The sequence below is a fragment of the Pseudonaja textilis genome, chromosome 2 (assembly GCF_049901715.1).
Source record: "Pseudonaja textilis isolate UNSWEBS1 chromosome 2, rPseTex1.2, whole genome shotgun sequence".
Taxonomy (NCBI): domain Eukaryota; kingdom Metazoa; phylum Chordata; class Lepidosauria; order Squamata; family Elapidae; genus Pseudonaja; species Pseudonaja textilis.
In genome coordinates, this window is record NC_141991.1 from 21,911,482 (window position 1) to 21,923,817 (window position 12,336).

Sequence of the window (12,336 nt, forward strand, 5' to 3'; positions counted from 1 at the left end):
AGCTTGGCAGCCTGGCGGGAGAGGGGAAGAGGGGAATCAGGCCTGCCACTTGCACAACCCGGTTGCGAATAGACCATGGCTTGGTAGTGGGCCACGGCTTGGGGGTTGGGGACCCCTGGTATAGGGTTTCCTGCTTGAGCTGGTGATTGGACTAGAACAGGGGTGGCCAACCTTTTGGACTTCAGGGACCACCAAAGTCATAATTTTAAATCCCGGGAACCACTAACCAGTTCTGTGGGTGTGGCCTAATTTGTGGGTGTGGCTTGGTCATGTGACTGGTTGGGCATGGCTTGTATGTAAATATTATAAATATTTATATAAATATTGAATTTTGTATATAAAAAAGAGCAACTTTTACCCCAAATCAGGCAAAGCAGGCAGGCAGATTGAGTTGCTCACAGAATCACAGATTCACTTAGAGATCTGTGTTTGTGCCATCAGCTACCTGAGTCCGTCACATAAAATTTGCTTAGAAGCAAACTCAAAAAATTAACTTCCAGCACACCATGTATATAAATATTGCATTTGTTATAAAAAAAAGAGCAGCTTTTACCCAAAATCAGGCAAAGCAGGCAGGCAGATTGAGTTGCTCACAGAATCACAGATTCACTTAGAGATCTGTGTTTCTACCATCGGCTACCTGAGTCTGTCACATAAAATTTGCTTGCAAGCAACCTCATAAAATTAACTCACAACGCACCATGTATGTAAATATTGAATTTTTTATTTTTAAAAAAGAGCAACTTTTACCCAAAATCAAGCAAAGCAGCTTTGTGTTCCCACACAGTCTGGATTAATTGCTTTGGTGGGGAGGTGCTCTGGGGGTGACATTTCTCTGCGGACCACCAAAATTTTCTCTGCGGCCCACTAGTTGGCGACCACTGGACTAGAAGACCTCCAAAGTCCCTTCCAACTCTATCATTCTGTTATTCTGCCATTGAAACTTTTCCTTTGTTTTGGAACGCTGCCCCTAAGCTCCACTTGGTCTTCCTCCTGCAGTGCAAAGTAGCATAATCCTCTAATTCTCCTGCCAACTCCTAGCAAAGGAAGATCTTTATGGTCCATGGTCCGTACCCCATCATCCGAAGACAACTTCTTGTCAGAGGCTGGGTGGAGAGGAAGTTCCCAAAGATGCCAAAAATGGTTGCTAAGCGGGAACGTTTCCCTGACGGCGAAGCTGATGAAGATGGTGATGACACTGATGTAACTGATGATGGTAAGCCTCAACCACTTGTCTGGAATGGTATAGGGTCTCCTGCTTGAACAGGGGGTTGGACTAGAAGACCTCTAAGGTCCCTTCCAACTCTGTGATTCTGTAATTCTCCAAATTCACTCCTGCAAATACTTTGGTTTTCATTTTGCATTACTCCTGGTGACCAGTGAAAATAGATCATACAACTTGCCATCTAATTATTAATTACTGAGTCTGTCATCTGCACCTCTGTAACTGTCTGGTTTGGCTCTGCAACCCAACAGGTCAGACACAGACTTCAGAGGATAATTAGGACTGCAGAAAAAAACAATTACTACCAACCTGCCTTCCATTGAGGACCTGTATAACGTACGAGTCAAAAAGAGGCCTGTGAAAATATTTACAGACCCCTCACATCCTGGACATAAACTGCTTCAACTCTTTCCCTCAAAACAACGCTATAGAGCACTGCACACCCGAACAACTAGACACAAGGACAGGTTTTTCCCATACGCCATCACTCTGCTAAACAAATAATTCCCTCAACACTGTCCAACTATTTACAAAGTGTGCACTACTATTACTGTTAAATCTTCTCATCACTCCTTATCACCCATCCCCTCCCACTTGTGACTGTATGACTGTAACTTTGTCACCTATATCCTTACGATTTATATGGACTGTTTCCTAGTATGATTTGATTGCTTATTGTACCCTATGACTATCATTAAGTATTGCACCTTAAGAGTCTTGACTCTTGAATGTATCTTTTCTTTTATGTACACCGAGAGCATTTGCACCAAGACAAATTCCTTGTGTGTCCAATCATACTTGGCCAATAAAGAATTCTATTCTGTTCTAATATATTGGAATGGCAGCAGATCAGGGAAATTTATTTTATCCTGTCAATATTTATTTTGGCTATGCAATCCTTTAAATTCAATTCCATGTAGGTACCGTGGAACATGCAAGGGCATAAAATACCACTGTCTGTAATTCTTTAAAAGAAGACACCAATTTCCCCAGGACTGTGTAGCAAAAGCTGATACTTTCAGGGAAAGTTGAAGTTGCTTTTAAACATTTGGCAGGCAGGTGCTTAGTTCATGATCTCATATGCCCCAAAACAGCAGGATATTTTTTTTATTGTTTGTTACATTTACAGTTATGTGAAAAAGAAAATACACCCTCTTTCAGTCCCATGGTTTTAGGTATTAGAACATAATAAAAATCAGCTGGTCCTTAATAGTTTTTAAAATTAGGTGAATGCAACGTCAAATGAACAACAACACAGGACTTATTACACCATGTCATCATTTGTTTTTGCAAATTTTATTTTACAAAAAGAAAGTCAAAATGGAGAAGCCGTTGAGATGTTCAGACTCTCAAAAAGATGTTGAGACTCTAGAAAAAGTATAGAGAAGAGCAACCAGGATGATTAGGGGACTGGAGTCCAAAATATATGAAGAACGGTTACAGGAACTGGGCTTGGCTAGTCTAGTGAAGAGAAGGACCAGGGGAGACATGATAGCAGTCTTTCAATATTTGAGGGGCTGCCACAGAGAGGAAGGGGTCAAGCTATTTTCTGAAGCACCCGAAGGCCAGACAAGGAATAATGGATGGAAACTGAACGAGGAGAGATTTAACTTGGAAATAAGGAGAAACTTTCTGACAGTGAGAACAATCAACCAATGGAACAGAAGTTGCCCTTGGAAGTTGTGGGAGTGCCATCACTTGAGACTGTCAAGAAGAGGTTGGACTGCCATTTGTCAGAAATGGTGTAGGGTCTCCCGCTTGGGTGGGGGGGTTGGACTAGATGACCTACAAGGTCCCTTCCAACTCTGATTATCTGTTATCATCTGTGTGTGAATAACTAAGTATACCTGATGACTCGGATGCTGCAACTGTCATAAATATGAACCAGTTGCCGAGCGTCCAAATTTTGATCCACGGATGGGGATGCTGCAATAAAGGTGAAAAACGGTCTGAAGTCACTTTTTAAAGTGCTGATGTAATTTTGAACGGTCATTAATGAAGTAGGTGGTAAGCTGAGGACTATCTGTATGTCCATTGTACGGCAGCTCTTTCTTTCTGATTTTTATTCCTTTTTTTTTCATACTACAGATTATGAAGAGGAAGATGAGCAGGATGATACTGATGGTATCTATAACCTCATGGTTAGTTTGGGGTACCAGAGTGATCTGCCCTTTAAACGCTTCATTTTATTACTGCGTATTTTTTCCATTTTCCTCCCCATAAAATAGGAGCAGGTTCTACTTGGTTCTCCCTTTCCCATCAAATTAATTTTGCACAGAAGGCCTGAGAGGTAAGCTGCTTTAGAGAGCAAACAGACCCCAATGGTATCGTAGTCCAACTGTCAGAATTCTGGCAGTTACTCCCATTTGAATCATGAGTCTCTAGCTGAACTTCCAAAACATAAAGAAGATTTATTAGGAGTAAACATGCCGGCGCTGCCTGGGTGTAGCTGACTCTGAGACACATCATTCTTTGTCACCCTTGACCCTGGTTTTCCCTCACCCCCTGGGTGTATCATAATTCATATTCTCCAATGGGACACATCCATAGCCAAGACTCATCAACCATCCTCTCCAGTCCAGGTAGAATTCTGCGCAGCAGAAACTTCAGTCACCTAGAAACTATCTTTGAAAACATGTATGGAATGCAAGATTCCCACTGTTCCCCCCTCCCTTTCTGTTGGCAACTCTAAAAAGATCATAGAAATATTTTATGAGTTGACACCAACAGGACTCTCTCGATCCAAGACACAGCATCCTTTGATTGCATTCATGTAACAGGCTCAATTTGATTATACTGAACTTAATGCGTTAATTATAGACTTACACAATATATTATATAATAAACTAATCCAAGCAACTGAAGTCCCCAAACATGCTAAGCCAGCAGTCCGCAATCTTTCCAGTTTGGCAAGTCAGTGGGGGGTGGTGGAAAAGATGGTTTTGTGTGAGTGGCAGGTGTGCACAAGTGTGAACGCCTGCTGCTTGTGCAAATGGGGCTGCATGTGCACAAGTGCTCACCCGCTTCTTGTCTGGCCCAGTTCCAAATGGGCTGCGGCCCAGTAGTGACCTGCAGCTCTGGAGTTGGGGACCCCTGTACTAAGCCACAAAAATCTGACTCCTGCTAAACCAGTGATTCCTAAGCTTTCCAGTTTGGCAGAGCAGTGTGTGTGTGTGTGTGTGTGTGTGTGTGTGAGGGAGAGAGAGAGAGACGGGACCTCTGCACTAAGCCACAAAAATCTAACCTGGATTGGAATTCAAATTTAGTACACTGCAATGAATGGAGTTGCTGGGCCTTTATCCATCTATGCATGTTTACAGATCCAACTTGTCTCTTCACCTGACACTCATTTATTTTGAATTCTTACAATTATTTGCCACTGAACTCTTTACTATGCCCTATTAATTTTCAAACGATGTTGACGTGATTTCTTATTATTACACGTCAGTCCTTTGTCTTTACCCGCTGTTCCTTTTTGCCCCCTTTCGTTGGCAGTCAAGGCTGGTTCGTAACCAGATCCCCTACTTCATCTGGACCAATCGGCGAGATGTGATCGATTGTCGCTGCCTGCGCAAGGACCAGATGATGAATCACTACGCCAAGGCAGGGACCTTCACTACCAAGGTGAGCAGAGGACCATTACATAAACATCTGGACCACACAAGTAGTATGTATTTGTTAAGAGCCCTGGTGGTGCAGTGGTTAGAATGCAGTATGGCAGACTAACTCTGCCCATTGCCCAGCAGTTCGATCCTGACTGCCTCAAGGTTGACTCAGCCTTCCATTCTTTTGAGGTCAAACACTTAAACCAGTGGTGTGTTTCAAAATTGTCTACCACCGTTTCAGTGGGTGGGGCTTGGTGGGTGCATTTTGTGCATGTGCACACACTTTGCGTGTACGCGTGTGCCAAATGCGCACTTTGCGCAGGTGCAGAGGTGTTCCAACTCACCTCCTGCAAGCCTGCACTCTCTTGGTCGCTTCAGCAGCTGCCGGGCGGCTCTCTTCTGTGCCGCGCAAAGCAGCTGCGCTTTAAATTCAGAGGATAAAGGTGAGTATGGGAGCCCGGGTGGGCAGGTGGGCCCAACAGGAGAGCAGCGGAGAGAACCAATTCGGTCTTCATTGGTCATTGGTGCTACTTGGCTTGGCAGAACCGGACCGAACCAGTAGAATACCACCACTGACTTAAACCCAGATTGTTGGGGCCAATATGCTAACTCTGTTTAGAACTCGCCTTAGAACAGGGGTGTCAAATTTTTTCAAAGGCTGGATCAGCATTGTTGTCCTCTGTGGGCCAGCTGAGTGTGGGTGGGAGATGGGATGGACACCTCCTGCAGTCGTCCCTGTGCCCTGTTTTGGCTGGCAGAGTGCTACAGGAGACTGTCCAGGCCGAAAATGGGGCACGGGGGGGGGGCGCATGCATCCCCCCGTTTCCCATTTTTGCTACCAGAGGCACCTCAGGCTGATTCTTTGCTATTTAGAGGGCCTTCAGTTTGACATCCCTGGCTTAGAGAGTGTTATAAAGCACTGTGAAGCGGTATATAATTATAGGTGCTATTGCTATTGCTATATCCTCTCTCTCAGGTAGGGCTGTGTCTTAACCTGCGTAACCTGCCATGGTTTGACCAGGCTGATGCAGATACTTTTTTCCCACGGTGTTATCGTCTTGGAGCTAAAGATGAAAAACATGCTTTCATTGGTAAGAAGTATTCACAACAACTGGTCGGCAGAAATCTGTTTCGCATTGGCCAAATAATCACACTGTTGTGGTTCGGGGGCAGCCTGTGCAGACAGCAGTGGAATCGGACAGTGGGGAAGAACAGGGACCAGTCAGGGAGTCTGGAGAGGACTCTGATGAGGGTCCTGCGTCCAATGCAGGGATGGGGCCAGGACCATCTGGGAGTGGGGTGCTGCCTCTGGAGCCTTTGGAGTCTGGCAGCAATGAGGCAGAGGACCCAGGGGAGCCTGTTCCCAGTGCACGTATGCACAGAGCTGCTAGAAGGCAGCTGAAACAAAAGAGGCAACTTAGGAGTAAGGCTGGGAGGTGATTGCCCCTCCCATAAGATATAAAGGACAGGCAAAGATGACAAAACCTTTGCAGGAAGCAAAATAGTTCATTTGATTCAGATTCATTTTTAAAGCTCTTCAGTTGTTTTTTTCTAGTTCATTTGACACTTCTGTTATTGGCAGCACTTCACAGAAAAGAAAGGTGGGTGCTTATCTCAAGGGACTGTTTGAGATTCATTATCAGCTGGGAATGAAAACAATTCCCAGCATTGCAATAAAACAAGACTTTTTAAAATAAGTGTGTGCATAATTACAGTCTTAGAAGCCTTGATCAGAACACACACTGGTCAGCAGATTAATTAGAAAAATAGACAGAAACTCCTTTTGAATCCCAGGGGAAAAGGAAAAAAATATCCCGACTTACATGTGAGAGTTGTGTGTAGTTTGCCGGCTATGATTTGTGTACCACTGCTATTAAATTCTTGGGATGAAGCAAGTTTAGAAATGGAAATAACTGCTTTGCTAGGAATTACGCAGCTTTCTGCTTTTTATGGTAGAGGACTTCCAACTCACTGCAGCCAGGAGCCTCCTCAAAGTAGTGGTGAAACGATACTGGAAAAAACCGACTTTCCTGACAGCCTTGGATGAAAATCAGAATGAGTTCCTAAGTGGTCCAGGGTCTTCAGGTGGGTACAGCTAGTAGAAAATCTGGGGGAATTAAAAGAACTATAATCTCGTGCAAGGGTGGGCTTCATAAATTTCAGCAACAGGTTCTCTGCCCGGCTGCTGGCTGGGCATGGCCATGGTGGGCGTGGCCTAGTTGGCCTCCTGCACCACGGCGGCGGGTCTTCACCTTCCCTAGGCTCCAGAGGCTTTCCTCGAGCCTCTGGGATGGCGAAAACTGCCTCTCCCGGGCGCCAGAGGCTCTCCGGAGACAGGCCCATTTCCGGATTTCCAGAACTTCCGGGACGTCCATTTTCCCCCCTCCCCAAGCCTCCTATGGGCCCTGTACTTACCTCGTATCCAAAACAGGCCGCTTGGAGACTCCTGGGAGGGGCAGGGGGCAGGGCCAGCCACGGGTAGGATTTGGCGGTTCGCCGAACCAGCAAATAATGTTAGCAATGGGTCCTCCTGAACTCGGGCAAACCCGTAGCAGCCCACCCCTGATTTCGTGCCAGAGTCTATGGAAAGTCTGAAAGGCTGGACTTCATGGAGCAGGACAAATGGCGAGAAGCTCGAGGGTTTTAAATGCTTTTTGCCTTACTACTTTTCTTAATGCGTCATGATGATTACATCCTGTAGGGAAATAGCCTTTGTGATCTGGCTATTTTAAGGGCTTGAATTCTAGTTTGTGAATCAAAGCAGCACAACTGGAGTGCAGAAAGACTTCGTTTCCTATACTTGAACGCTTTGTTATCTTCCCAGAACCATTTTAGGGATTTTATCTCATTTTCCTTATTGTGAATGCCGGTAAAAATGCACTCCAGCTACTTGGATGCAATCTTCACTTGCTCAGCTCTAATTAGACCAAGGATGTAGAGGTATTATTCTGCTACTGATCTGAGAATTATTTTAAGAGGAAGTTTGGTTGTGAAATTGGGGTGTTAGAACCACACCGGGGACCTTGACGTAATCTGAGACACATTTACTTCAGATTCAGAAGATACAACCCTGGCCCTTGTGAGCTTTGTTTTCACTGGCAGAGGTACTACGGGCCAGTCCTTCAATGTTTCCAGCCCCGGGCCTTGAGTTTGACACTCCCGAGGTAGAGCAAGATGGGGAACGTATTATGATAAATCGGACCTTTTTGTACATGTAACAAAATGACATCTAGGCACTCATCAGGAGTCAACTCTGGCTTGAGATATTTAGGTACAAAACAGGCAGAGCGCGGGGAGGGGGCTTATATCCTCTACCTGTTTGCCTTTTTGCCCCTCACCCTCCCTTGGACACCAGTGCTCAGGCTGTCACCTACCCAGGATTGCTGGGTGTATAATCTCTCCCTTCTAGAAGCCAAGCATCGTGGTCGCCACAAGAAAGGGCCCAACTTCTCAGCCCAGCTGATTGAGACGGCAATACATGCTTGTGAGGAGCACTTGAGCAGCCTGAAACATCAGGACATCGACAGAGATTCTGGATCTGCCTTGCAACTTTCAAAAGGACACTGGCAGGACTTTCTGCACAGCTATTATCAGATAGCCCAGTAAGCACAAACGTTTGAACTTTGTGGGGGGCAAGGAAGCCACCAGTTTCTGCAATCAATAGACCCAGGCGTGGGATTCAGCCGGTACGGACCGGTTTGAGCAAACCGGTAGTTCCGTTGCCGAGTTGGCCCTGCCCACCTGCTCCTGCGCTAGTCTGTCCTATATTTCCTTTGTTTGAAGCCCAGCTGATAGGCACGGCAGAGTGGATTGCCACGCCTCACCTGTTTTACTCACCAGCACTGACGGTAAGGTAAGTTTTAGAGCTGTTTTCTAATGCACCACGTGCGCTCACTGAACTAGTTGTTACATCAGTTGAATCCCACACTGAATAGACCTCATTGTCAGGATTCTAGCAACCGCACTAATTAAATCATGATTCTGAAGCCAAACTTCAAAAAACATCAAAGGATTCATTAGAGGCGACATACTCGCACTGCCCTGTATGAAGCCAACTCTGCCATACATAATTTACAGTCACCTGTGACCCTGTTTTCCCCCTCCCCCCGGGTGTCTCATAAACCAGATTCTTCAATTGAGTATATTCATGGGTTGTGTGTCACCAATCACATTCTCCAATTAAGGATTTTCACGGGCTAAAACTCTGGTATTTTAGTTACAGTCTTTTAAAGATAAGAGTTGAATGTACCTTGGCTTTCAACTGCTCTTCCAGATTTCCTCCCCCGGTTAATGGGGGAGAGCCAGATTCACTTAATACTGCATGAGTCCCTTAACAACTGCTGCACTTCATTTAACAATGATGACAAAAAGGTCGTAAAATGAAGCACAATGCTCTTAACCAACTACTTCACTTAGCAATGGAAATTTTAGACTCAATGGTGGTTGTGAGCCAAGGACTTCTCCTCAATAAAAAATAAATAAAGAAATACATAGGCAGCCTTCTGACAATCAAGGGCTATAGTAGGGAAACAGTGGCCTGATGATGCCAAGGGACTATTTCCAATGGTCTTCCTGTTGAGGGAGGTGGATGAGAACTTTCAGTATGTTGACATGAACGGTGTCAACTCGTAAAATATTTCGGTGGTCTTTTTAGAGTTACCAACAGAAAGGGAGGGGGAAGCAGTGCAAGAGCTTGCATTCCATAAATGTTTTCAAAGATTGTTTCGAGGTGATTGAAGTTTCTGCTGCACAAAATTCTAACTGGAGAACATGATAGATGACTCTTGGCTAGGGATGTGTCCCATTGGAGAATATGAATTATGATAACACCCAGAGGGGTTGGGGAAAACCAGGGTCAAGGGTGACAATGAATGATGTGCCTCAGAGTTCAGCTACACCCAGGCAATGCCACATCTTTTGACTCCCATTAAATCCTTTTGGAGTTTGGCTAGAGACTCATGATTTAAATGGAGTTAAGCGTCGGAATCCTGACAGCTATCCAACTCTGAGGCACATCATTCATTGTCACCCTGGACCCTGGTTTTCCCCCCGCCCCCTGACAAACGGTTTATGACACATTTTTTGTCTCCATATGTTAGGAATTTATTTATTTATGTATTTATTAATTATTAAATTTATATGCCACCCATCTCACTAACAAACGACTGTGGGTGGCTTACACATTATGCTGTTGTTTCTTAATGGCTTGCCCTCAAATGTTGTGCAATAACACAATTTCTAGGGGCTCAGAAGCCATTTGCCACCCCTAGGCCATAGGTTCTCTCTCCCTGGCACAGGTTACGACCATAGAAGGGCATTGTGTTCAGGCTATTGAGTCAAACGTTTGTCATTGCAGTGAAGGGGCCCAGATGACGCACACAGATAGCCTCATTGAGCGCTGTGAAGATATCTTGCAACGGCTGCAAAAAGTCGTCCCTCAGTTGGACATGGAAGGGGACAGAAACATCTGGATTGTCAAACCAGGAGCTAAGTCCCGTGGCAGAGGTAAGTCTGCTGGACATGAATTAAATACCTCAAATAGCCTGAGAGATAGAATTGACAAAGCAGTTGGGTGATGCTTTAGGCTGTGCAGAGGTTTTGGCTGGATTCATACATCATATCAAACTGGTATGACTCCCCTTCAAAATTCAAACGAACAAAACAGAAAGCAGCCATTTCACAATTAAATCAAACGGAAAGAAGTCTTACAAGATAATGGCTGGCAGAAACCACAGCATAAATCTTTACTCTGTCCGGCAAACCAGTCCTGGCAATAAATCTCAAGTCTCAGAGCTTCTTGCTTTAATGTCCTCACTCAATAAGTCACTTCGTTCCTGGCAAATTTTACCAGCCCAGCTGTGTCCTTTTATACTCATTGAGGCAACCTGCTAATTTACTGACTCGCCCTCCTCCTTCGTTCCAGCTGAGTTTGCCTTCTCAACCACTTCTGTTCCTTACATTTAACCACAAATTTTCCAAGTTCTCATTTCCACTAGAAGACTCTCTCAAAACTTCCCTGTCAGCTATTCCCGGCTGTTGATCAGATAAGGAACCAGAGGAGGTCAAAGGTCCTGACAATTCTAATACATCAGGTCTGTCTTCCTTTGTCACGTCCATCTCCTCATCCTGGTTATCAGTCCAATCACTGAGCCATGCCGGCTCATATTTTTCGGCCATGTCCTCCTCACTTGAACTCATATCAGTCACAGGAGCTGAATCCAAGCCCGGAGCCACAACATCAAACCATCCCTTAATCATGGTTTGTTAGGCAAGAAACTATTGTACTAGATGAATTTGCATGAGTAAGACTAAGAAAATCATATTGTGGCTCAGTATGACATCTGGACTCAGATTCTGTATTTCCACATAATTGGTAAAGGACATTGAAAGCTGCCGGGGAACTGTTCAGTGTAATTTAACGTCAACAGACATCATTCAACCCTAATTTTGGCCTTGTCAACTTCATGGCCCTCTGGCTTCCCAAAGCTCTTCATCCAGATTATTTGTAAAAAATATGCTGCACTGGTAACAAATTGTGGGTTTGGATTTTAATCCATTATTATTGTGGTTGGTTACAGCCAGTAAGATGAATGAGGCATTCAGTAAAAGGCATGTATAAGGTATTTGAGCAAAATTTAAAAGGGCACTTCCCTTTTATCATGCTTCTAATTGTTAATTTACTTTATGATTTGTTTAGTGTTAATTTTGATTTTATGTTTTTAATTTTCTACACTTTGCTTTTGCCTTTTAAACATTTTGTTAGCTGGCTTAAGTACTCATCAGAAAACCAATCTAATGCAGTGGTTAAAGTGCTGGCCTACAAAGTAGGTGATTATAAATTCTAGCCCCACTTTAGTCATGAAAGCTAATTGGGTGACTTTGAGCTAATCCCCAGGAGATTGTGAGTTCTAATCCTGCCTTAGGTACGAAAACCAGCTGGGTGATTTTGAACCAGTCACTTTTTCTCAGCCCAACTTACCTCATAGAATTGTTGTGGGAAAATAGTAAATATGGGAAAATAGTAAATATGGGAAAATAGTAAATATGGGAAAATAGTAAATATGTAAATAAATATAGAAAGGCAGGGTATACATCAAATAAACAAAGAGCATTTTCCAATAGGCATTATGTGCATGGACCGCTTAGAGGAGATTGTGAAACTAGTGGACTGTGACCCCATGATTGTCAAGGACGGCAAATGGGTGGTACAGAAATACATCGAGACACCCCTGCTCATCTTTGGCACCAAGTTTGACTTGCGGCAATGGTTTTTGGTGACTGATTGGAATCCCCTCACCATCTGGTTCTATCGACATAGTTACATCCGTTTCTCTACACAGCCCTTTTCCTTACACAATCTGGATACGTGAGTTTGTCTTCTTGTTGACTCTATCATCTTATATTATTCCATGTGTGGATGCACACAAGAGCAAGAAGAAGCAGTGAGATTTTCTGCCTCATTAAGAACTTCGGTTTAATTTAGTCACTGTCTTAATTGGGGAGGGG

General features: G+C 44.3%; 1 protein-coding gene across 5 annotated transcripts in view; it reads left to right on the forward strand.

Moving 5' to 3' along the window:
• Positions 1-12,336, forward strand: part of TTLL3 (tubulin tyrosine ligase like 3) — a 48,457-nt gene that overhangs the window by 20,670 nt on the left and 15,451 nt on the right. For all 5 annotated transcript variants that reach the window (XM_087923487.1, XM_087923486.1, XM_087923489.1 and 2 more), the window contains 8 exons: positions 1,042-1,216; positions 3,314-3,366; positions 4,721-4,849; positions 5,807-5,921; positions 6,787-6,915; positions 8,240-8,432; positions 10,187-10,335; positions 11,953-12,196. In XM_087923487.1, the coding sequence (XP_087779613.1) occupies positions 1,042-1,216; positions 3,314-3,366; positions 4,721-4,849; positions 5,807-5,921; positions 6,787-6,915; positions 8,240-8,432; positions 10,187-10,335; positions 11,953-12,196 (1,187 nt within the window). The remainder of the gene's footprint in view (positions 1-1,041; positions 1,217-3,313; positions 3,367-4,720; positions 4,850-5,806; positions 5,922-6,786; positions 6,916-8,239; positions 8,433-10,186; positions 10,336-11,952; positions 12,197-12,336) is intronic.